Source organism: Strix uralensis, chromosome 5 (assembly GCF_047716275.1).
Source record: "Strix uralensis isolate ZFMK-TIS-50842 chromosome 5, bStrUra1, whole genome shotgun sequence".
NCBI classification, from domain to species: domain Eukaryota; kingdom Metazoa; phylum Chordata; class Aves; order Strigiformes; family Strigidae; genus Strix; species Strix uralensis.
The window spans coordinates 73,739,318-73,764,822 of record NC_133976.1 but is presented as its reverse complement, the minus strand read 5'-3'; the positions used below and the strand labels follow the sequence as shown (position 1 = coordinate 73,764,822).

Here is a 25,505-nt window from a genome sequence, read left to right as displayed (position 1 = left end):
AAAAGGGTAGCCGAGTAGTGTGAGTATGGTGGCACAAGGGTTTGCTTGTGGTGGAGTTTAACGTCTTTTGTGGTTCCACACGCATCAGAATGAACTTTTTCTCACAGAAAGAGTATGTGATGAATGCTTAGCACTGAAAGTGAAGAAGTGGGGAATTTAAACTTCTGAGCTGTGTGTGATGGGCCTAGCCAGTGAACAGCTGGTGGAGAGACTCTTTTAGCTATAGGGGTAACAGCTTGTGTAGTTGGGAGTGCAACAAGATTAGATAACAATTTCCATTCATTTCAAAATAACCTTGCTCAGGAGGGTCAGGAATCTAGAGATGTAGGAACCCATAGCTCCATATTTGTTACTGTAAGTTTTATTGAACATTATGCTCTAATTAAAAAATAAAAAAAAAAGCAGCTTTTGGAATCAAATTTGACCTGAATATAACTCCATTTGCTTCTGCATTCTTACACTAGGGATTAATTTGGCCCTTTCTACTTTTATGTAATGAGCTGATTGCCACAGTATCTTATCCTTGTTACACAATCGTCCTTGTCTGGTTGTGTCCCTGGCACATTGTGTGTGTGTGTTTCTAGATCTAGGGTCTCACCTTGACTGATGGTGTATTTAGTCCTACAGCTTCACCCTGAGTACAGGTACGTGCTTGCCTAGGACTTGCACTGATACAGTGTATGTATGTGTATATATGCCCATGTTCATTCCAAGTTCAAACACTATGTACAGACAAGCATCCACATATGTGGGAATTCAGGGGCTTTTTTGTTTGTCTGGCTGTATTCCTGCAGTGTTTGCTTTTGCAGGTGGTAGGGGGGAGAAGGAAGGTTACTGTCAGAGATCTCATTTAAACAAGAAGGAGCATAGGAAAATACATTCTTTATTATTCTTCTGTAACAACAAGCCAGAAATATAATATACCTTTAAAAATTTTCTGTCTCATGCCAAAGAAACCTCCATTCAATCATTTAGAAAACCTTGTTGCTCTCCCTCAAACAGTAACGAAAAGAAAAAGAAATTACAAGTGCCGTCTGTTCCCTGCAACAAATGTGCCTGCCTGTACCATGGGTGGGTGTGTGGCGAAGGGGAGAGTTGAGGAGCAGAATGGGTGTTTCTGGTGGTGCTGCCAGCCCCTACGTCAGCCTGGCACATGCCTCCCCCAGAAGACCATTTCCTGAGGGCAGGCAACTGCATGTGGCATTGGTACACCTGCCTGCAGCAAAGGGTGCATTCAGGGGGATTCCCCCCATGCCTAGCCATGCCTGCAGGGAGAATGGGATCCCCTGTTCCCACACACCAGAGGAACCCATTGCCTGGATACACAAGGAGCACTGGGTCTCGTTCTGTATCCAGCATCCCACAGGAGAGCTTTGTTTCTGACCACGCGGAGTACCATGTTCCCCAGAGTGTCTGCCGGCAATGCAGCAGCTCAGTCACACTAGGGCAGCCTGTTTTCCAGATGTGCTAAGGAACAGAGTAAGAGCCTGTTTACAAACAGTGGTATAAAGAGGGCATTTCCCAGTGAACCTTGTTACTCTGCTCTGCATGAAAGAGGACAGGTCCTTGTCCTTCCAAGCACAGTATTTACTTTCCAGTGGGATTTCCCATAGCAGCCAGCCTTCATGTTTCTTAGGAACTCTCTTTTCTCCCCTTTCCTGGGTGGGTTTCTAAACATAGCAGTCCCTTCTCTAGGAATGAGATGAATCCAGACTTTCTGCCTTATAAATGAAAACAAAAAAGAAAGGATGGGCAAGGTCATCATCAGCCCCACAACACAAGATATAGAAAATATTATTAGCAACAAAGAAAAATTGGTCAGGGCAGGAGGAGATCTCAGGGAAAGTGCAGGGAAAGGAGGATTTCCCCCCCTCAACCCCTGTGTTGTCCCCTGCCTCCATCCCATTCTTTTTACCTCTAGTCTATCCCCTTGAAAACAATCTCTCTCTCTCTCTCTGTCTCTCTCTCTCACTCACTCACACACATACACACACACATATATAGATCCCATTTGTTTTGTGCAATGTTTCACCATTATTTGATGCAAGTAAAATATAGATCTATAAATATACCGCTCTGACTCAAGTCCCATTTCAAGTATGATTGCGGAGTCCAGTATGGTAAAGGGAGAAGTTCCCCTGAGAGGGAGGTTAGGGAAAGGTTTGGATCCAGCAGGCAGAGTGTAGTCCTGGCTTGCTGGGAATGTGGAGCAGCAGTAACACGCATACGGAGTCTGCAGTGCACCAGTTCTGCCCTTCAGAGAGGGCTATGGTTGCAGCAGATGGGATGGTTGGAGCGGCTATACAGTGCATGGGGGAAGAGTCCTTCCTCCTCACATCTTGCCAGCCCCCCTCCTCCTCTTCCCCACAAGCAGTGTGCTGCGAGTGGGGGTACAATGTGTGCGCACACGTGGGTGGACTGCTTCTCCCAGTCTTTCTTCCAGAGCAGCCTGATCTTCTGCTTTCTGAGGAACATCCTCCCGTGTCCTATGCATCCCTGTGTCAAAGGGAAGTCATGATAAAACAGTCCAGAGTATCCTGTCTCTTTGCCTCTGGTGGCCCTGGGTAGGCCAGGAGGGATTCTGCCACTCCATGCTTTGATGAAAGACTTGGCATTGTGTGCCCATGGGTCAGTACAACCACCTGTCTGGGACCAGAATGGTCTGAGGAGCCGGTGTGCATCACTTCCACAGGGATCCAGCAGCAGCAGCGAGCAGGAGGGCTGTGAGATGTCCGAAGGCATCAGGAACCAGCTGGAGAAGGGGGAAGAGGTGATGTGCCCTGGCAGGGTCCACCTGCAGTGCGTGCTGGGCTCTGAACACAGGTTGCTAGCAAAATACCCTGCAAAGCTGGGCTGACTGCCAGCTTGTTTCCTGATGGCAGGGATCACACCATCCACAGGCACTGCGGATGCACGACCTCCGGTGTCATCTTCCTCGCCCAGGAATACCCACTGTGACGGGTTAGAGCAGGTTACCATGGCAATGTGCGCTCTCCCCTGGAGACAGCATTTTATCCCACTTCCAGTGATACAAAATGAGTCCTTATGTTTGAGTTCCTTTCTTTTTTTTCCCCCTCTTCTTTTTTTTTTTTTTTTTTTTTTTTCCTGTCAGGTCAGAAAGAGCTAAAACTAATAGGAGGCACTGCAGTCTGAGGGCTTTAAAATCTGGTTGGGGGAAGTCACCTTGTGTGACAGTGGCAGTGTGCGCAGCTGTGCGTGCAGGCACACTTGTGCAGCTGTGGGTGGCAGTGAACATAGCAGTGATGGTGAGGGGAACGTATGTGGGCCACGCTGCCTACTGTGCTGGACCCTTCCTGGGCTCTCCCACCTGTGCCATACTGTGGTCCAGGCTTCAGCTTTCACCTCAAGACCCTCCAGAATTGTGCCCCCTCTCTTCAGTCACCCAGCTGCGTAACCCAACTCCATACACCATGCTTGCCCCTCTGCCAGCCATGCCAGCTCTTGGGATGTGTGTTGTCTTCTCCTGCCACCTTCCCCTAGGCTCACACTACTCCTCAGCATGGCTTACACTACCAAGGCTAATAAGCCACCTCCCTCCTCTAGTCTTTCCTGATGACCCACTTCTGCTCTGCAAATCAAACATTTCCAAATGGAGGCTTCATATCCTTACCCTCTCCATTTATCATAGAAAACATAAAGTAGATAACAAGAATACATCTTACTTTTTCATGCTGTGTACTTATTTCCACAGACTCATGCTGTAACCTTAATAACTTTGCCTCTCTCCATCCCCTCCTGCCCATTTCCACTGACTCTGCACTATGGCTGAGATGTTTTTTTTAACTCCTCAGTGGCAGGGTGCATGTATTTTGTCTGAAGCAGAAGGTGCTATGCACTGTTATGATGAGAGTAAGATAAAGCTGCTGGCTGTATTCATGGCTGCATGCAGAGGGCAGATCAGCATGGGCATGTGTGTCTCTGCATGCGCAAGTAGGGTGCCTGGATGTCTGGAGCTGGGACTGTCTGTGTGTGTTAGGATCCAAATGAGTCAGTGTGGATGTGTACAGGAGGACGGCTCTGTATCTGTAGCAGATGATGTGTATGTCAGGTCACAGATTTGGACTTCACCAGTAGCAAAAAGAGGGACACTGTGCTCCCTGGCAGTTTGTTAGAGTGATACAGGTATCTTTCCACCTTTAAAAGTGAGAAGGGAAATCTCCCCCTGACTGTTGTAATCCCCTAAGGACCTTCCCTACCTTCTGAAGTCCTCTTGGCAGCACTGACTTGTAGGGTGGTCAGTGACTTACTGTCACACAACAGCAGTGACCCTAACAGTGAGGCATAGACACTTCTGGTGTCCTGCTCCTCACACAAGCTTTCACAGAGCTGTGCTCTCTGTTTGCAGAGAGCTCTTGAGAGGATACAGGATGACTCAGGACAGAAGCTGAGAGGATGACACAGGTTCCCAGAAGGTGCCAGCTGCCTCCACAGCAGGCATGCGAGGGAAGCCCTGTGCAAGGGCATGAGGCACAGCAAGCACTCGAGGTCTGACTCTACTTTATTTGTCTGGGAGGGCCCAAGGGTGAAAGGGCACAAAAATGGACCTGGGGCAGAGGAACAGGAAATTGAGCCAGGTGCCCTGACCCCCCCGAAGCATGTTGCACTACTTGGGTGAGTGGAGCAATAGCACAGTCTGTCTGTCTGTCTGTCTGTCTGTCTGAGAAGATGTATTTTGGGAGGACCCCATGCTTGACTGCTCTCAGGTACCTTTGTTCATTGCTGTCCCTTCCTTCCTAGAAGAGTTTCATGCCACAGAAGAGATTTGTTTTTGCTCTTCATGTTCACCTTCTGTGTCACCCATGAGTGGCTGCCTCTTCTTCAGCTCCCGGTGGTACTTGGCCATGAGGGAGGCATAGATGCACCCATAAGCAGCTGCCACCACCATCATGATGCAAACAATGCCGCAAACCACCCCTGCAATGATCACAGTGCCAATAGCCCTGCGCACGCTCACAGGCCTGTATCGCTGTTTCTGAGGGCATCCCACACTGGGCTCCACTTCTGTTTCTGGGCCCGATTTAGATTTGGAAGGAGTTGGGCTTCCTTTAGTGCAGGGTGGGCCAGTATTGTCCAGCACTGTAGAGCTGTTCTCATCATCTAGCTGGGAGCAGTAGTTAAACATTTCCATGGGCACCATTCGCATATCCTTCCCTTTCAGCTCCTTGGGCAGGGTGCATGCCAGCTGGTCGATTTTCCCACCTGTCCCAATAGAGATAATAGGAATGAACCACAGCTTCATCCTCATACAGCGAGCTAGATCCTTAAGTGGAGTAAGTTCCTATGACTCTATTCATACCTGCTAAGGATTTGCCCTACAGAAGTCAAGCATAGCAGCATTATGGTTATCAAATGGGGAACTGGTTATAGTAGTGAGGCTACAAAATTCAGTCCCTCATGTGTGAATGCATTACTGAGTAGAGAGAGTATTCAAAGAGCTTCTCCTGTCCCCAGAAGGCAGCCATGATCTAGTGCAGGATGTTTCTAGAATTCAAGGGTGACACTGAAGTCAGGAGGTGTTGCAGACCCCCAAGACTGCCAGATCCTCAGTGATTGTCAAAGGTGGAGGGAGGAAGGAATGGCTGCCCCTCCATCCACTGGTCAGAAAGAGCACACATAGTACCCTTCAAAATGATTGTTTTGCTTAATTTGGAGACATTTTACATGCCTCCACAGCTGGAACAGCTTCAACCATGGCAGCTCGCTGGGATGCTTTTGCCTAGGTTGGATTTGACAGTAGAGCTCATGGTGCATGATATCTTTCAGGCCAAGACATGAAAGCCCTCTGAAACCATCTATTAAGTCAGCCTCATACTGTGTAGTGAGTTATGTAAGTGTCGGTAGAACCATTTTAGAAAAGGAGAAATTAAAGCAAAAAGATAGGACCAGGCTGTATCTTCTCAAAATAACAACAGACACACAGTCCCATCTTCTAACAACTAATCCCTCCCCGCTCTGTGAAAATAGTGACAGATGTTGAAACAAATGCTTGAGCGAGTTTGGGCAATTTCTTTGGAAGGGGGGAAAAAAAGGCAAAATTAACTCCATGTGCTTTCCATCAACTCTGTGATATGAGAGTCAAGAAAGAAAACAAATGAAAAAAAAAATAAAAAGAGAGGAAAGCGGCTCTCATATGCTTGTTTGATTCTGCTCACACAAATGCATATTTCAGACTGCAGTGTAGCCATAGGCATAGATAATCTCTTTGCAGCATGACTGTGATCAGCAGGGATGTCACAGCTGACTGTTGCTATCCACATGATTTGAAACCCTTTCCTACTCATTGGCTCCAGTGACAGAAGGTCAGGCCTTCAGTCGTCATTCCTGTAAAATGTGCCATCTTTCCTGAAAGCATGCCATCCCATTGGCATTCCTGCTGAGTGATACGTACCTTTCCAGCCTTCTGTATTTCGAGGAAAAGCTGGAAATACAAACTGGTCAAAAACTGTTTCATTTGAAATGATGATTTTATAGCCAGTCTGACTTGGGGCCTGGCTTGTTAATTTGAGCTTTAGTTTGGGTTTGCCAATATTAGTTGCAGTATTTTCCTAAGTGGCACTGTTTTCTATGGTTCTTTTGCTGAAAGCAAACCTGATGCTTTACAGCCAAATCTGGCTTTTAGTTCTCCCGGCCTGAGAAAGAGAATGGGATGGTTATTTTCAAGTGTGAAAAGCATTTCTTCACTTTAGACAGAAAGGGTAAGGGGAACTTATAATCCTAAAATTTTGTTGCTATTTGAGGAAAGTTCTTTCCCAAGAAAAAAAAAAGTAATCTTTCAGATTAGAAACAAAGCAAGGAAATAGATGATCTGGGGCTGCAGGGGACTTCTCAGCCTGGCAGTGTTGCTCTATGAAGGTGCAGTGGCACGAAACTGTCTCTTAGCATTGTAGCACAGTCCTCATGCTCCTTGGCTAAGAACTGGCATTCAGGTCAGCCTGACCTGCCAGATGTATCTGCTCGTGTTTCTTCCCTGCTTGCCTTTGCCTTTACATAGAAGACCAGCACTTCTGCACTTGGCTCCCGCTGCGCAAGCACCTACCTCTGTAGGAGAACCACTCCATCCAGTGCTTGAAGTCTCGGAGGTTGCAGTCGCATTCCCAGGGATTATCCCCAACTTGGAGTTGCTGCAGGCTAGTTAGTGGTTCAAAGGTCACCCTGTCCAGGCTCTGCAGGCGATTGGACCTGAGAGAGAGGGAGCGAAGAGCAGGCAGGTCGTCAAAGATGCCCGAGGGTATCTGGGCCAGGCCGTTGATGGAGAGATCCAGCTGGCGCAGCAGGGCCGTGTGTTGTAGCAGGTCCTTGTCCAAGGCCCGGATGCTGTTGTTCCTCAGCTGGAGCTCCGTGAGGTTCCCCAGGTCACTGAAGATATTCTGAGGGAGCTGGTCCAAGAAGTTGTTGGATAGATCCAGCCTCTGTAGGGCAGAGAGGTTGGAAAACACTGCTCCCGGCAAGATGCTGAGCTTGTTGTTGAGAAAGAGGAAGGTCCTGGTGTTTGTGGGAATGTCTGAGGGGATGGAAGAGAGGCCCAAGCCACTACAGTCCACTTCCAGGTTGCCACTATTACACTTGCAGGAGGAAGGACAAGCAAAGAAGGACTCGGCAGCACATAGCGACAGCCAACAGCCAAGCACTGGTAGATGAAAAGCAGGGGAGACAGAGTGCATGTATTAGAGCAGTGCTTTCCCATCCTCACCCATCGCTGCCTTGAGCACAGCTATGGCTACAATATGGCCCTCACAGCGGGACTCTTCGCCGCAATGCCCCGCAGTGTAATGAGCTTCCTCACAGCTACATCTTTTTACTGCTGGTCTGCACCCTGACAGCATGACTTTCCTCTTACTCTTTTTTTTCATGAGCAAGAAAATAAATATCCTTCCAGTTTCACAAGGAAGTTAGAACAGTGCATCCCAGAGGACTTTGCTGCCAGGTACTAGCGCACTGGAACCTGTCAGAGGAGAGTGAAGCAGAGAGTGATGGGAGGTGTCACCTCTGATAAAGGACAGCTCTTTCTAAACAGAGTGGAGAGAGGAGGGACTGGTATATATTTAAGAAGCTCTATTTTTTCAGAAATAGACACGTTAAGAAAAATAAAACCAAAACAACCTACATCTCAGTTGTGCTCCTGCAGTTTGAATCCTAATCTTTGTGATAGATCAGACTCAGGTCTAAGTTAACCTCTAAATCAGGGTATCATTTGCTTTCCATATCCACAGTGTGTTGCGTGGGCCTTGTGACAAGAGACTTTTTTATGAATTACATTACATTACATTACAAAGGGATGACCAAGAAAGCTGTTAAAAAGTAACAAGGAAGCCCTAAACCACTGGACATCTGGTACTTGCCATTGCTCTCCAAATAGTTTCTGAATCCCACAGCAACAGCCCCACAAGTATCTCCTCTGACCAAAATTGCCTATAGCAATGGAGATGAAGAAGAAAATAGCAGGTTGGTAGTTGAAGAAGGGGATATTAGGAAAAGGGTTAGCACACACCCTTTTTCTCCTGCAGTGTCTCAAAGGTAAAGTTGGACAATCCACAAAACAGCATTTTTTAGAGCTGTTGTGGGATCACCATTCCAGACATGGGTCCAGAGCCTGTGAATGGTGTCATGCACTAGTTATCAAGCCTCCCCGAGAGCCAGTGGCTTTTACAACTCTCATTTCTGTGACAAAGAAGCATCAGCAACAGGAAAGCAAGCTTTGTGCCTCCTGTCATTAGAGGAGTGGGAGTTATGTTTAAGCAGACTATGTAAAACATTTGCATCCTTCATCTTCATTCCTTTTGTGGAATTGAGATTAGTTTCTTCAATGTGGGAAGCAAATTCAGTTCCCTCGCTATTTTTTAAGGTGACGAGTTTGAGCATTTGACTAAAACTGAAGCAGGTTTTTCTGTACGTCATGCCCTGTCCTCTCCTTTTCTCTTTTATTCAGAGAAAGCAGTCACTTGGGGTTGGTAGCGTCTTTTTAGGGGTGAATGGTAGCTAAAGTGGATGCATTTATTGTCTCACCATTCTTTTCTGGACTGGAAAACAGATTCTTCTGTCCTGATTTTTTCCAAAGAACCAACAAGCAGGTGTTTTGTTTCTTAACCCCAAAGGAATTATGAAAGGACTGCCACAGGAGAGGGAGCTGGTAGAGACTGATGCTCTGGAGAAGGTTTGCCTGGAAAAGCTCTGCAGTCAGACATGCTCTTCCTCTCTTCCCTCATGCTACTGTCTCTAGAGTTTAGTCTGACCCCTAGCCCATTTTTTTTGTATCGACTTGTCTTCTGTCAGAGATGCTGCCTTCATACTTAAACCCTGTCATCCTGCATAAGGCCTTTTTGTGTTCCCAGTGATCCTTGTGAGAGTTGGCAGACTTGTGAACTGGTAGCCTAAGTAGAACTACACTGTTTGGATCCTAAACTATATGACTTCATTAAGGACCAAGGAATGTGTTCAGAGAGAGTGTCTCAGCTCTTTTATTTCATCCATCTTTCACAATTTCTTCAAGAATTTTTTTCTGTCCTACAGCTGAGATCTCAGGTGTACATCAGCCCAGGCTGTGCCAATCTGTGTGCTCTTTTAGTGATAATTATGGATCTTTATGGTGAAATACAAGAGAGATCTTTACCCTAAGCACCTCTATGCTTTCTTGTCATGCAAAGACTGGGGTCAACAGCAGAGATTCCCATGAAAGCAGATCATAGCCAGTGGACTGGCACAGTGCAGGTACTGTCTTTCTGTCTGATATTTAATTCCATTCAGAATACATCGCACTCTTGTTGTAGGGAGAGAATTAAAAGAATGGGAGCTAGAGTGGGGAAGGGATAGAGCCCGTCTTGGATGCTTAACAAAAGTACAGTATTAATAATAGATTGACAGCTGTGATGATGAGATAACACTTAGCTGCTTTGTACACCAAGAAAGGCAAGAGCAGACCATGTGTAATGCTATACAGGTGGCATTCTGTTCAGGGCTTATCTCTCAAAATGCCTACCCACCACCAGCCTCAACTGGGTGGCTGTGGGTTTTCACCAGTAGTATGTGTGCTGACGGTGGCTGGTAGGAAAAAAGTCTCAGGCAGCTGGCTGTGGTTATGTTCAGGAACTGGATTTATGCCAAGTTTCTGCAGCCATATAGGATGTGCCAAAAATGTCTGTTGTTACCCATATATTGCTTTGTGCTCTTGGAAATATTTTACTAAAATCATGGAGGGGAGAAGGTCTGATTTCATTTTCAGTCCCTGCGCGAGGTGCCTCCACTAGGATGTGAGCTGAGACCAAGGAATTCATCGCACTGGTTAGGATACAGCTCTGTGGGGAAGAGAGGCAGGGAAGCAATAGACAGAACTTGAAGCTGTTTTCCAGCCCTGCAGAAGGATGAGTAGTATGTGTTTTTGTGTTAGGGGAAGATGAAGTTACTTTGTGGGGTGTTTGGTGACTCTAGCAGGTGACAGAAAGCTGATCCAGGTATATCAGATTAAGTCAAGACTCAGTAACATTCATTATAAATAATTTATACAGCAGTCAAGTCTGTAAGGATGGATTACAAAGAGGCCTGTTTTCTGGAGAAGGAAATAATTCCCCCAGCTTCTTACAGTGGCAGCCCCAAATTTGGTCAGGGGGGCAGGAACAAGGGAAACCACAGACCTACTCAGTGCCTGGGCATGCAGTAGTGATGGACACTCTTCTCCCTTTCCTCTGCTGCGGTCCCCAGATGCTTCTCTGAAGTGCAGGTACATTCCCTGAAGCCCCACATTGCCCTAGCAGTCTCTGAGCTGCACTCAGGGATACTGTAGCGGATGCCCTGGTCCACTGGGAAGATGCACAGGCTGAACTTTTACAATTTAATTTAGAAGAGATTTTCTTTATTTACTCCTTGATTTTCACTACATGTGGCAGTGCCCAGTAGGAGAACTCTGCATTCACATCCTGCATTCCCTTCTAAAATCTGTCATGACTTCTGCTGTGGAGAGCTGGGAGCCTTGCTCAGCAGCCTATGTATAAACCCCTACCACAGAGAGGAGTCTGCATCTTATGGAATGTCAATCTGAGAAATGTTTGGGGTAGATCTTTGTGTGGTGGTATCTGTCTCACTGTTTCTCACCTGCCAGGCCCACTGGAATTCAGAAGCAATCATCACTTGCTGTCCCACTTAAAGCCCATCTTCAGCTTTAGAGTCTCGCTCTCCCTCCCAGCTAGCCTGGCCTCTAAAGGAATCAGGAATTAGTTCAAACATCTCCATTCTTAGCTGTCCCTCTCCCCTATTCTTAACCCTGATGTGACCTATTTTCTTTCCGCTCCCTTGACAAACAGGATCATTGTACTTAGCACCTGAGTAGGCATTACTTACGACAAGCCTCTTGCCACCTCATGAGGAACCTGCTCCTCCATCGGTGACCAGCAGTTGTAGGCAGCATTGTTGTCTTCTCCAGCGTGTCTTCACATCCACCAGCCAGCCTGGCACACGGCCCCAAAGGGAGGAGGAATGACCTTGTAGCCTGCCTGCCCAGTCCTGGAGGGGAAGAGCAGAGCAGAGAGGGTGAGATTCAGTTCCCTGGGTGCAGCATGCGGGGCTGGGCTCAGTGTTTTCCTTTCCCCTCCCCAACTAGAGTTTTGCCTTTGAAGCATAAGGTCCGTTTTAAGGAGAGATGGTGGATGTTTCAGGAGGTGCAGCATGACAAAGGCGCAATGTTAATTCACTTTGAACCTTGCAGTGCAGAAATAAGTCCTGATTCACCTAAGTGCTGAAGAGACAAGCCTGTGCTTGAATAGCCTGCTATGGTAGCTACATTAGCCTCATGCTCAAGGTTAACCTGATGAATTGCTGAGGTGACCCTGCCACGGTAGCAGACTCCAGCTCATTCCCTCTCGCCTCCATGCAGGCTGGTACCACCTGTGCATCCTTTCCCTGACGCATGGCTCAGGCTCACTGAGGTCTGGGCACCAGCGGCTGCCAAGCCACTTCTGCCTGCCCCGTATTCCCTGCCAGCACTTCCTTTCTGTTTTAAGGTAAAATGGATGTGGTGGCTAGAGCGGGGCTGAGCAGAGCACAGCTTCAGCCTGGGTATTTCACACTGCAGCAACTGCAGGAGCTGAAGAGCAAGTGAGCCTCAGAGGAGAAGGGAGGACCTGGGGCGGGGGAGACTGAGTGGGAGTGTTGAAAAGAGAGGAATTACATCTTAATTAGAAGAAGGAAAAATGCTCAGTCTAATTAGAAACGCAAAGACCATAAACTCTCCCCTGACAATAAGGGACTGACAACAGGTTCCAACTTCCCTCCTGCTTCCCTTTTGGATACAGTCAAGCAGGAAAAGGGGAGACACCACGGACCCTCCTGTCCCCCTGCTTGCTCTCTGACGTGCCACCCACAGTTGCAACAGCAGTTAGATGGACACATTTCAACCAGGGTACAGGAATAAACCATCCTCCATCCCCTCTGATGGGCTCTGACAACATCCACAGCCGTTATTTTAGCTGGGCACTGCACTCCCACCGGGACACTCTCCCCACACACGTGCCAGCTGCTTCCCCTCCCCCAGGCTCCCATGACTGATTTATTTTATATTGGAATGTGAACCACCAGGAAATATTTAAATTAGCATCTCGATGAGCAAGATGAGCAGGTTCAGTGCCTAGACTAGTGCATTTTGCAAGGCTATTTAGATCATTTACCCAAATGCCAATGCACCAAATAGATTAACACCTCTCACAGCACCAAAACCAATCCAACCTTCACCCGCTGCAGCCCCCCACTCCCCAAACCGAGCTGGAGCCCTTTCACTGCAGTCCCCACTGAAGGAGAAGCTGCAACAAATAGCTGTCCCCATTTGGTGCTTGCACCCACCCTGGCCAAGGAGGAGACTTTCAGCCTTCCCCATATCAGTGTCTCCATCCTAAATGCCACCCCTGAAGTCTCCTGTCCCCAGCTGTTGGTATCGACAAGGAGGATGAAAAGCCGCAAACACTTACCTGGAGGGGCTCTGCCCGCAGCCACTTCCACCTGACTCCCCGGGCACTGCCCAGTTACAGCCTCTTCCTTTCCTCTCCCTCCTTGACTTTCACTCCCCAGCAGCAGGCTTTCCGTGTGCTCTATTTAACTCCCTACAGCACAGGAATAAACGGCAGAATTAAGCTGACAGCCACAGAGCCTTATCTGCCTGCTGGATAGCGGGAGTCGATCAGCTCCAAATCCCATTGCTGAACGATCGCATCCTTGCTCTCGGCATCAGGGGCTGCCTGCCACGCTCTGTCTTTCCCTCTTCCCCACCTTCACTCCATCTAACTTTGTCAGGGTTATAGATAGCTCTGTTCCTTGTGCTCTTGCCTTTTGGCTCTGTTTTGTAACACCCCATCTGTATCAGCTGGCTCGGCTCCAATCAGGGGGGCTAAGCTTTTAAAAAAACAAAACAACAGCTTCCTTGGGTGCTTCGTGACACGGCTTCCCTCTGCAGTCTCCCCTGAGCCCAGGCTCCTGCTCAGGCCATGGGCTGGTGTCTCCCCCACCCTGCTCGCTGCTCTGCGCAGTTCAGCCATGCCATCCCCAGGCGACAGTGGGGGGCTGAGAGCAGGGCCAGCATACCCAGGCAATCACCCCAGGTGATGGGGTCAGGGTTTCTACCCCTAGCTCCTTCTTCTCTGGCAGGGCAAGTCCAGCTCTTGCACTCATTTCTGGTACCTCATGGGCACCTCTTTCTCTCAGGCAGCACCAAGGCTCAAGCACAGAGTGCAGGGTGGGAGGAGCAGCCGTGTATAAATAAGCTCTTTCCCTATGTTTAGAATTTATTACAGTGCATAGTGATTAACACCTGTTCCGGCTTTAACGCTGTCTCCTGCGCTGCAACACGCACAAAGATGGAGGCGCCTTGATAAACCCAAGATTATTTTAAAAGCATGTCACATAAACACAACACTCCCCGCCCCATAGATAGCAGCCACCCTTTGTGCACTCATACACATTTCTAAGACTTAAAAGCAGCTATCTTCATGTACGTATGCAGATATAGTCACCAATCTAGTTTACATTTACAAATGTCTGCATAGAGTTGGGCTTGCACATGTACCAGGGACTCTTCTGTGACCCATATTTATCAACATCCATGTCTTGCACAAAGCTGCCTGCTTCTCCAAGCATAGCATATGCTCAGGTGGCAGAGCGGTAGATTTGGAATAGGTTCCTGACTGCTGAAGTGCAATGGGCAATGAGCTTCTGCATTTATACCTTGTATAGTAGTATGTTTGTGGAGAAATTTTAATTCCAAGGATCCAGAAAAATCCCATTTCTCGCACATATCTATTGCCCATAAGCACGTTAGACCCTTAGTGATTAATATTCTGCAGCCAGGAGAGAACAAGGAGACAGAGAGGGTTTTTGAGAATTTCTTTTTTAAAGGTTTTCTCTGACTTGTCTTGAATATTGACTTAATTAGCTGTTTTACTGTGGCCCGAGAGATGCCTTCTGCTCTGCAGAGCATCAGGCCAGCTGCGCTCACTGCCAACACAGCACTGGGAACCCTGTAGTCCTGGGGCAACTAGCACCTGCCCACACCTCAAGGCTCTCCAGAGCATCACCAAACCTGTCTGGCTGCTTTCAGCCTGACAGCCAGGGACTTTTCCAGCAGCAAGGACTCTGCCAGACCTAGGAATGCCCCCCATACGCCCCCAGCCCAAGAGGAGAGGCACCGTGCCATTCATTGAGAACTAGCATGGCATTGCCTGGGTTTGGGGGCCCAAGGCTGATCTGCATTGCTGGAGGTTGGAATGCTCTGAAGTCATCCAAGGTCTCCACAAACCAGCCATTCGTCTTTCTTCTAGGCTTACTAGATGGTTCCTTCTCCCTGGAGCAACATGTCAGCCAAATACCCTGTGATCCATGGGACACGGTGTCCAGAGCTTTATTCCACGTGCTTGGAGTTGAATCTCTTTTCCAGATTCTGGAGAAATTAACAGAGTAGCCTGTGGGGCTGGTGATGGCCTTTTCTTCTTGCCGTTTGATATAGGACAGTAAAAGACAACTTCTTTAGTTTCAGCTCAGAGCAACAGAATGAAATCATCCATTTCTGGCCCATGGGCTCCAGTGGCCAAAAATACACTGAACTGAAGTGACAGTTGGACATTTGGCCTGCTGTCAGACTCAAGAGGACTCTCTAATGAGGATTCCCCTAATTAGCTTGAACAGGGTACTTTACTGCTGGGGGGGGGATGCTGAGGAGATTGTAGTGAGTCTGCAGCACTTGCCAGGGCATAAAAGCTATAGCAGGCACTATCACTGTCTTGTGCTTCCCTTCTCCCTTCCCAGACACCAGTAATGTTTGCAGTATCACTCTAAAGCCTTAGCTTTCATAAGTCAGGTCCCAAGGAGCTGACATTGTGAGGGTGGGGAGGGTTTCAGTTTACTGCATCCACATACTGTTTTACTAACACTTCCCAGTTCTGTGACACCTTCTATCCAAAGCTTTCCATCTGCTTTACAAATGGCTCTTACCATGGTTGTAGGTGTTGTTGTTATTTTGTATTTAATGACCCGCAGAAGAAAGGCTGAGGTCGTAGTCAGTAGTGCCTCTGCTCTCTGCTCTAGGTAGGTGGATAAAGCTATCCCATTTTCCAGACAAGGACACTGAGGCTAGAGAGACAGGTGACTCTGTCACTAGGATGAGTCACAGTCAGAAACACAGCCCAGCTACCTATGTCTGATTCTCTCCTAGTCCTTTGCACTAACTCTTAGACCACGGCTCAGGGATCAGACATTAACATCCTGGCTTATGATCATTGGCAGGGCATGTGGGTGACCTATATTACAAAAAGATAGGTAACACAGGCTGCAACAGATGCCAGAGATAAATTATCAGGAAGTACATGCACACATTCATCCCTCCCCCACACTCTGTTTGACAAGTGATGGCAAAGTCCCTTTCCCCTTTCCAATGGTGATTTGCTTTAGCCTTTATCAGAAAAGCAGCAGGGGCATGGAGGACACTTTAAGATTATCTTTTTTCCTTCTCCTTTCCTTGTTACTTTTAGGATTCCTGTTTATTACCATCACCCATAATGTAGGGGGACAGTGGTACCCCAGAGTCCAGTGACTGAAGCATGTTGTTCTGTGTTTGTTCCTTCATCAACCCTTGGGGGAGAGGAGTTGGTACACAGAGGGCAGGGAGACACAGCAGCCATGGGGTATGATCACAGCAACTGAAAGTTCATGAAGTAACCTGTCTGATGAGTGCTAGGGGGGAATCGTGCTCCTGACAGTACCACAAGTGGGTTTAGATGGCATGGAGATGATGCCCATTCTTCGTCCCCCAACAGACCTAGGTCAGTCTAGCGAATTGTTGACCACAAGAGGTCACCTTGTCTCAGCGGCAGCTCCTCATCTGTTGTTTATTTGGACTGCAAAAGCACCCAGAGGTGGCAGCCAAGCTCAGCAGCACTGTAGAAACATACAGTGTGTGTCGCTGCCACAGTGAGCTTCTAAGCTAAATAGCTGGGGGCTTCATTTCCAGCACTTGCTGATTTATTAACACACGTGTTCAGGATTCATTAGTGTTGTGCTGTCACAATCAATGGAAAGCACATTTTAAATTTACACTAGAATCCCAGCTGCAGAAGAAATGGTGCCATCTGACTTGCAGTGATCGATCACAGCTAAGCAAAACACCTCATACAGAAAGCTGTAAAGTAAGTAGAAAGCGTGGAAAACCCACTCAGTATTGTAAAGGACTCTGCCACATTCCTGACTTGGTGTGAATAAAAACCTCACCCTATTCTCTGGGATGTGAAGAGGTCAAAAAGCTTCTGATCTTTGGAATGACATGTGTAGGCACCTCTGAAATGCAAATGTGATTGGTGTTAAAAAATGTTTCTTCCCCAAGCCCCTCCAAAAAAAAAGAACTTTATCCCCATTTTATGGAAGTGTAAACTATGATAGAGGTAAAAATGGCTGCTGTGTTTGGCTGACTGAAATTTCATCTGCCCAGCTCTTGATACCTCATCATGAGTCCACATCAGTTCCCCACTCAAGATTTTCAAACCTGCCAAGCACAGTGCTTGCACTGGATCACTTGGGCTTGTAAATGCTCTCCTGTACTGCAGAGATGATTTGTAGGGCTTATCAAAGTTACACAGAATAAAGGAGTTTTGATGGGGCTTTCCCAAAGTTTCCTGATGGACATGTGACAAAATCAGCAGAGAAGCCAGTTTTCTTGATTCCTCGTCCCATACCTTAACCAGGAAACATTATTTGTATCCCAAGCCTCTGTGACCAACACACAATAACAAGACTGGGAGATGTTGGAGGGGCTGGAAATACCAAGGTCATCAAGCTCCATCAAACCCTCTGAGAAAGCACAGAGCATCCAAAGGGGACCCAGGGCAAGTAGCACTTATGGGAAAGACCCAGATTGCCATGGAGAAGTGGGATTCCTTGGGAAGCTGTGGAAGCAGGTGGGGAGACCGGGATATCCAACACGGGAGTGACAGGAAAGTCCCAGCACAGTGAGAGTGTGGCATATGGAGGAGGCCCATAACAGCAGCAGGATGAGAGCTGAGGGGGCAGTTGACAGGAAGAAATCCAGCCATGTGTGTGCCAGCATCTTCTCTGAGTATTATTGAATGCGACAGACCACGTGCATGTTTCCTCCGTGCAAAACGGAGGCAGCTGAGAAGGGAAGCGGGTGAGGGAGTGGGAGAGGGACTCAGAGGAGGGACACGTGAGCTGGCTACCCAGTTTCCTCCTCTTTTTCTTGCCACAGAGTGCTGTTTTTGTTCTTCTCACACTGTTGGCAAAAATTGGTAAGCGAGCGCGAAGTGGAGGGGAGTTCTACATGAAGACTGAGATAACATTTTCTGATCCAGCCGGGAACAGTTGGCTGTGGGTGGTAGCTTGTCACCAGTTCTGCCAATTCTAATCCAGATCCCAGTTTTTCTCCTTCTTTCAGCTGTGGAGTGAAGAGCCTTCTCTACAACTTTAATTTCCTGCAGGGGTTAATCCCATGGTCAGTAGTAGCTCAGGCCCTTAATCCTTCCACTCAGCCTCTTGACAGAAGGACTGCGGCTGCTCCTGACCGCTCCTGACCCGGCAGGTCTGAGGGAGGCACTCTTCTGCTCCCAGTTCCTCCTTTACACCCCACGAGCATCCTTCAGCTCACTGGCATTTAAAATGCTGCTTCAGTCTTTCTGCCAAGCCTACCCCAGGAGTGTGGGTGGGTGGCACACCCCAGGAAGAGGCTCCAGGCAGAGAAGGCAGTTTGATGGGAGAATCCTGGTTCTGTGGTCCTCATTCCCCTCCCCACCCCACACACAGGTATTTTCCACACTTCTTAGTTGGGTGGTGCTCCAGATCCCAAAGTAATGTCTTGTTTTTATTAGGGTGGTGTTCAACAAGGAGTGTATATATGGGCCTACATTTGTGAAGGATTCTGAGATTTCTCAGAGATTTTGAGATGACCCAGTACCTTCCCTGGGTCTCTTATTAGGGACAAAGGATGCAGCAGATCCATAAGAGGGAAGGTGCCACCCTGTCTGAGAGGAAAGATACGTTTATATGCACAGAGTAGTAGATGGAGGTGCATCAATTTAGTAGCAAGATAGAAAAATGTAAGTTTTTTTATCAATATAAGCTCTCAGTTCAGAGTTTTGTCCCTGGAGTGCTAGGCTAGATGTCTATCGAACAGTACAGCCAGACTGCTAAGTCAAGGGGTTTCCAGATCAATACCACGAAACCCATGTTATATCTTATAGGGGTCAAGGCACTTCAGCCATAAGCCTTTCTCCTTGTGCTTCCTCATTCCTAGAGTCAAGATGAGCTTCTGCAAGCCTGGGTGATCCCGAGCACACAAAATGTCCCACACTTGCTTCATGTCAGCATTAGCTCCAGAACTGGCTTTGCCTTTTCTCATAGTCTGTATTCTGAAATATGCCAGGACTCCAAGCTCACTAGCCTTCCTAGTGCTTGACTCTTGTTACTTTTGCTTCTGGTGGAGAAGCCAACGTGATGGAGAACTGCTTCCACCTAAGATGCTGAGTGAGAGTCCTTCCCCCTCCTCCTCACCCAGCACCCCTGGCTTCCCTTCCCCAGCTGCAGGCCTCTCTGAATCAGATCATGGGCTGCAAGGGTAGTGGCTTGCCACTTCAGGAGTTGGAGCAGGATGAGGGAGAGGAGGTAGAAAACACAGTGGGACAGGGGAATAACTTCACTACCATCTCACTTCACAAGCCTGTGCCCTGGGCATGTTCACAGAGGCAGGGATCGTCCATGCATGTGCAGTGGAGGGGCAGAGCACAAGATGCTAGCAGTAAAAATATTCTCTGCTCATATCGTAAGGGGATCAGTGACCCAGCATGCACACAGCTCCTGGCAAACCTCCCAAGGAAAGGCTGACTCTCATTGTTAGCGCACGATGTGTTTATACTGAACTCTGAAGGAAACCTTCTTCTGCCTTAGTGAGTTGCATAGATCTGTTTCACTTGGTTGCCACTGTGGCACGAGGTCAGCAGTGCTGCCTGTAAGAGAGAGCCTGGAGCTCTTCTTTCCCTTCTCCATCACCCCTCATCACCTTCCCAGAGCATCCAAGAAGGGCATACCCACAAAGTCCACACAAACTGCACAGGGTACAGGATGCTGCCTGCAGCTCCAGGGGTGCCTGAGGATCTCTGGGACACACTTAGACTCTTCACAAGCTGGGAACATTGCCCATAGCTCAACAAGATGTGGTGACAGTGCTCACAACCCAGAGCTCCAGCCAGGATCCTTGGATGCATCTGAGTTAGCACACACATTACAGCTGCATGCTGCAGAGCTTGCTGAGGCTGGGAAAAGTCTTCAAATCTGATGTGACTTTAGTTTTCTGGAGGATTTGCAGCCACAGAAGAGATACGGGCATGGCAGTGTTCACATCCCATCAACATCACTAGATGCAAGTAATGTGGAGAGCAGGGTCCACCTTCAGCTCCTCTGCCCCAACACAAGGCACCTCACAGCAAAATCACGGCAGCAGCACACTGTGCTTTGGGGAGCACTGGCAGCAGAGAGCCTCACCAGGAGTAGAAAGAGAGCCCAAGTGATGAGTGCTAAGTCAAGTTGCCTCTAACAGTTCATCTCCAGACTCAGGATGTGGTCCTACATTTTATTCCTCATGTGAGAGCATGGTCCATGAGGAAGGAAGCTTCCCAGCTTCCCAGCCTTCTTGGAGTGACGAGGAGCATGGTAGCAGGGCCTGTCTTCAAAGTAACAGCCTTTGCTTGCAGTCAGTCATGAAGTTCCGACTTTCATGGCCCTGCTGTAAATTTAGGTCTCAGTCCTTCCTGTGATGGGTGTGAAGTGTTGCAGTGTATAAATAATGGAAAGTCTCTTGTTTTCCCATTCATAAAAAAAGAATCAAGAAAGCGTCGTTTTCATTTTTTTAAAAAAATGACATATGATAAAATATGCCATTTGGCTTGCAAAGCCGAGCACTTGAATGTGAGTCAATACCTGCACAACCTTAATTCAGCCACTTGCATGTATGCATTATAACACAGCCTTTGCTTACCCGAGCAAGTACTGTTTCTTTTTTTCACAGGACCTTGTCCCATACTCAGTGCAAAGAACACATGATACTCAAGCTAACAATGAGGATGTTGTAATAAATAAGGCTATTTTTATATGGTCAGCATTAAATATTAAACCACAGTTTTGGCAGGTGGCCATAGCCTGTACATTCCTAATTTTGTGGGTGCCCAACACAAGACCCTAGGGGCCATTTTGCAGAACTGCTGAGCACTCACAGCTGTTTTCCAAAATGCTGGCAGCTTAGCCAGCAAACTGGTACAGTCTCGAGGACTCAATGGCACTAAGAGCTAAGAGACCCCAAGCTCTGGTCCTGCACCTGCTGCTCCTTCCCCGTGTGGCTAAAGGGGAAGTCTCTTTTCCGTTCAAGAGCAAAGAAAATAACCACTCTCTCTTGCCTCATCAGGAGCATAAATTCTCTGTTATCACCTATGAGGCAACTGTAGCAGTGAGCATCTTCAGAACACCACAAGACAATGAATAATGATGTATTGCCTGCAGGGCTTGGATGGCAGGCAGTAAACAAGTAAAATGGGCACACACTTTGCAGTACCAAAAAAAAAAATAACAGCCCTCTGCTTCACTCCCTGAGCACCGTGTAGCCAGTGCTCTGAATGAGGTAGCTTATGAAAATACAGCATGTGATCCTACCAGTCAGGACTGCAACCCAGTGCAGATGGCACGCTGCCCCCAGTCCCGACATTTCCTATCGACTGCTTGTTTTTGCAATGTGAATAAAAAACTGTATTTCACATAATCCCACCCGTCACAGCCTGGAATTGAACTGGTTTATAGAAAAAAATACTTCTTGCTGTTAAGATACCCTCAGCCACACAAAGCATTTTTGTGAGCCAGCATTTTGGCAACGCCACGGCAGGAATAAGGTATGTGTTACAAGGTATTTCCATGCAGTAGGGACAGAAACATCCCAGGACTCCAACTCCAGCTTCTTCTCACTGAGAACTGGAGTGTGTGTCATGGTGTAGCACCCTGGAATATTACCCAGCTGGCAGAAGCATCCCAGTATGGTCATTTGAATTATGGCTTGAGCCACCCAGGAGTGGGACAGATGTCAAGCAATGTGAGCAGCAGCTTGTAACCAAACATGGCAAGTGAAGGAAACTCCCTGATCTCTCTTTTGAATCAGCAACAGGCAAGTGCTGACGAGTCACTGAAGAACTGCCCAGAAATGCCCTCCCACAGGCTTGAGCCTGTCCCCATCCTGTTCCAGCCTCTGCTGCTCCCTGGATGCTCCTGCCCAAATATCCTCACGGCCCTGTGCTGCTGCAGGCCCTCCCTGCTGCACCAAGGCGCAGGTCAGCCTTCATCAGGCTTGTGGTGCTGAAGAGCCTAGAAAATCCTTTCTGCATCAGGCTTAGAAAAGCCAGAGGAGGGGCAGAAATCTGGAGTAGCTCATGAAGATATCTGAGCTGGGAATGCACCTTGCTAGCATGTGGCATTCACTTTGCTGGAGGCAAGGGTAAAGCTATGATCCGGTATAAAAATTACATAAGAAGGCTTCCCCCCTTTCTCTTCACAAACAGCCCCTTTGCTCAGGATTTACCATAATTCCTCCAAGTGGGCAAGATACACTAACAGAGGCTGCACTGATGTCTGATAGGGAGACAACTCCCGCAAGCCTTTCGCTCATGTGGAATAATTCCCTTGCAAATGTTGTTTGCCCACAGCAGTTAGAGGAAGATCCGCCTCCCACCCCCCAACAGACATGAGCGGCAAAGCTCAGAAGAAAAATGGTCTGCAATTCTGGAAAGGCACCCCCTTCTCCTCACTGCTAGAGATGTCCCCTGCTTTGTGACAAGCCCCTGTGTACCTTTAAGGGTCCCCCTGTCTTTTAAGAGTTTCCTTCTTTAAACCCTGTAATAGCAGCTGCTCCAGCCCTTCCCCAGATGAGATCTTCATTTCTCCCTCCATCCTTGGGTGGCAGATCAGGCACTGGCAGCAGAGCAATGCTGTACCCCGCTCACTACCATTGCCATCAAGGATGTGTTGGACGTGGCACATTCAGGTTACCTGACAGTCCACATGGCAGGCCTGGGGCCTGGCTCAGTCATGACCTGGTTGGAGCAACAGCTCCAAACATTCTCTCTCCCCAAACCAGAAGAGCTCCGATTTTACATGTCTCTCTTAATTATCATGAGATACAGTGGCAGTAATAAACTGGGCAGGCAGAGGGAGAAGGCGGGGGCAGAATGCCCTGGGTAGGATGTATGTGTGCACGTGTCAGTGCATGTGTATATATGCACACGTGTATATGTGCACACACACATACACATATGCTAATGCTTACATATATACCCCTATCCATAGGAGGCTTCACATCAATTCATTTGGGACTTCATTCTCCCCCTTTCCTACCAGGCAGGGCTGGAAAAGGCTGTGAAGTTTTTCTGTGCTGTGTTTCACCCCCACCCTTGGTGCTGTGCCTTCCACCCAAAAGTTCAGAAATGGCAGGCTCACCTTGCAGGGATGGTGGAAGCAACTTGGGATTTATTTTTGGCTCTACTTGTAATACGGCATCCTTCACTTCATGTCCTATGGTCATGTCCATGCACTTCGTGTGTGAAATTGTATATGCACGCACACACACACACACACACACACACACACACACACACAATATACACCCCCTCATCCTAAAGCTGTGTATTGAGTGCTGGACCTGTCCAATTTTGGTCCTCACTTCTCCATTTTAGGTTGTTCCTACTAAGACAGCTGAGACCAAAATGATACCCTGCAAAGCCACCACGGGTCAGGTGTGTGGCACCTCACATGCTGTCCCCTCTCCCAGCCCCACGGAGGGGACATAAGCCAGGGCTCACTGGGAGCTGCCCAGTACCTGGTGACCACAGCACTAAGCACTTTGCCTCAAAGCTGCACCTGAGCTGCCAGTGCTGCAACGCAAGACAGTGGTGCCATTCACAGCTGGGAGAAGTTGCTCCCAGCTGTCTGCACTGAAACTGGACTGGAACCAGTACCACCATTTCCACAGTGGGTTTGTTGTTCTGACTTACAAGGAAGACCACTGCCCATCAGCCTCACGCAACTGGGACTTCTGCACTGTGCCATCTGGCAGACGGTGCTGTCCCTGACCACCGCTCTCCTCCCTGGGGAAGCTGGTTCCTGGGGTCAGCTTCACTGATCTCACATAGCTGGGGAAGGGGGGAAAATACAGAAGAGAGACATCTTTACTTACCTCTCTCGGGCTGGGATGGACCCTCCTGTGAGAATGGCAGCTCTTCCAGCAAACCCGATACAATCCCAAAGCAAATCCAGCAGAAAGTCCCTCCGTTTCTGGCTGGGCTCTTGGTGGACTCTAGCTGGCAGGAGCCCCTCCTAGCCAGCCACTCGCCCTGCGTGGAGGGCAGAGGAGCTGCACGGTGAGATGGCAGCGTGAGAAAGGGACTGTAATCCTCCGTAAATAATAAATAGAGGGAGAGGGAAAGAGAGAGAGAGAGGCGGGAGAGGGAGCGATTGCGCGCGGCAAAGTGACAGCTGGGGGTACATCTGTGATGGCAGGAGCACACGCACAGGAGCGCGCACAGAGAGTGCAGAGGAGTCACCCCGCCAGGCAGGCAGGATCTGCTCTGAAACACCCAGAGGAAGGAGCTCAGGAGGTTTTCATTTCTGTCAACCCATCCTGGAGAAAGAGCAGTTGCTGTCAGTCCCTCTCCCTCCCTCCTCCCCCCCTTGCTGTCATCCCTCTCCGGGTGCCGGGAGCCGAGGGGCACGAGGAGGGGTGAGGAGATGCTGGGGTGGGGGGAGCTCCCCACAGCCCCTCAGGCGGCAGATTGGTCAGGCACAGGTTCTGAGAGGAGGCACCGAGCTGAACGCCTCCTCCCCTCCCTCCATCTCTCCCCTGCCTGGTATGGCTGATGACAATAAACCTGAAGAGAAAGGCGTGAGGAGGAGAAGGGACGAGCCCTGGGTTTTGTATAGGGGTGAGGCGAGCGGCTGCAGCGAGGGAGAAACCAGGGGACTTGGGAGCAAGGCACCCCCTTCCCACCAGTGCTCCAGAGATGGCAGGGGGCAGGCAGTGCATCTGCAGAGAGACTTAACTGAGAGGTGCCCACGGCGGGCTGGCCGCATCCTGGCCGTCCACAGCAGGCGTCCCCAGCAGCCAAGCACACAGGCTGCTGTAATGCTTCCCTGCTTGGATGCAGCACGACCCAGTGTCTGTTTCCTTGGGGATTCAGGAAAAACTTGAGGAGTGCTGGTAGGGGGTAGTTGCGACAAAGGTGAAAGGGAGGAGCATTTGCACCCATGGTTCGCTCCCCTGAATTTGGTTTGCAGCGGGGAGGGTGTGCTCAGCCGTATGTGCAGAGCAAGTGTCAGGTGCAGTTACATCCACGCAGTGACAGGGGCATCCCCTGCCCTCCCCGACACAGCCCGATGGTACAGGGGTGCAGTAAGCACTCGAATCCAGCCCTCTGCCTTTGTCATGCTTCCCTCTGTGCTTCCCACCGGCTCCTGCAGCCTGCCCTCCCCCAAAATCAGACCCCTCTCTTGCCTTCCTCCAGCTTGCTGAGGACCTTGGTAGCTCACATTTGCAAGAATTACTCTTTTGCTGATACACTTGAACTGCCTCTTCTGTCAGGTGCAGTATCATAAGCAGGCTGCCCTTGGTTTGGACTTTTTGTTCATTTTAATTTGCTTGGAAGCTATTTTTCAAGAAAAGTTTTTAGGGGACGTCAAATAAAATTTTGAGTGAAGCAGCTCCACTGCTGGCTCAAGAGGGAAAATGGGAATATTTCAGAAATAGGGAATAGGGAATGCAAATGGACAGTACAGGCAGGGCTGCTCTGCTGCTCTGGTACCTTCTTCCATTTGAATCACAGATTTTATTTAACCATTGGACCAGCTGCCATGAAAACAGATTGTGAATGGCAAGGTAAATCTTGATAAGCACTCTACAGGATGTAATCTTGCAACTCCTTTTTACGCCTTTT

At 48.6% G+C, this 25,505-nt stretch overlaps 2 protein-coding genes across 11 annotated transcripts in view; one reads left to right on the top strand and one right to left on the bottom strand.

Moving 5' to 3' along the window:
• CACNA2D4 (calcium voltage-gated channel auxiliary subunit alpha2delta 4) overlaps nt 1-25,505 on the top strand; it is a 132,854-nt gene that overhangs the window by 76,920 nt on the left and 30,429 nt on the right. The gene's annotated exons all lie outside the window — the stretch shown is intronic.
• On the bottom strand, nt 863-24,174 carry LRTM2 (leucine rich repeat transmembrane protein 2). Its single transcript, XM_074871690.1, has 5 exons — nt 23,753-24,174; nt 12,969-13,100; nt 11,350-11,511; nt 7,058-7,648; nt 863-5,220 (listed from the first exon to the last, which is right to left on the bottom strand). The coding sequence occupies exons 3-5, from the start codon at nt 11,414-11,416 to the stop codon at nt 4,766-4,768; spliced, it is 1,113 nt and encodes a 370-aa protein (XP_074727791.1). The 5' UTR covers nt 11,417-11,511; nt 12,969-13,100; nt 23,753-24,174; the 3' UTR covers nt 863-4,765.

Excerpts from the sequence above, each read along its gene's own strand:
- LRTM2 (XM_074871690.1), bottom strand. The coding sequence starts at position 11,416 with ATGCTGCCTACAACTGCTGGTCACCGATGGAGGAGCAGGTTCCTCATG. Across the intron at positions 7,649-11,349 it reads GAGGTGGCAAGAGGCTTGTC|TGCTTGGCTGTTGGCTGTCG; the intron begins GTAAGTAATGCC and ends TTCATCTACCAG. Across the intron at positions 5,221-7,057 it reads GGAGTGGTTCTCCTACAGAG|GTGGGAAAATCGACCAGCTG; the intron begins GTAGGTGCTTGC and ends CTATTGGGACAG.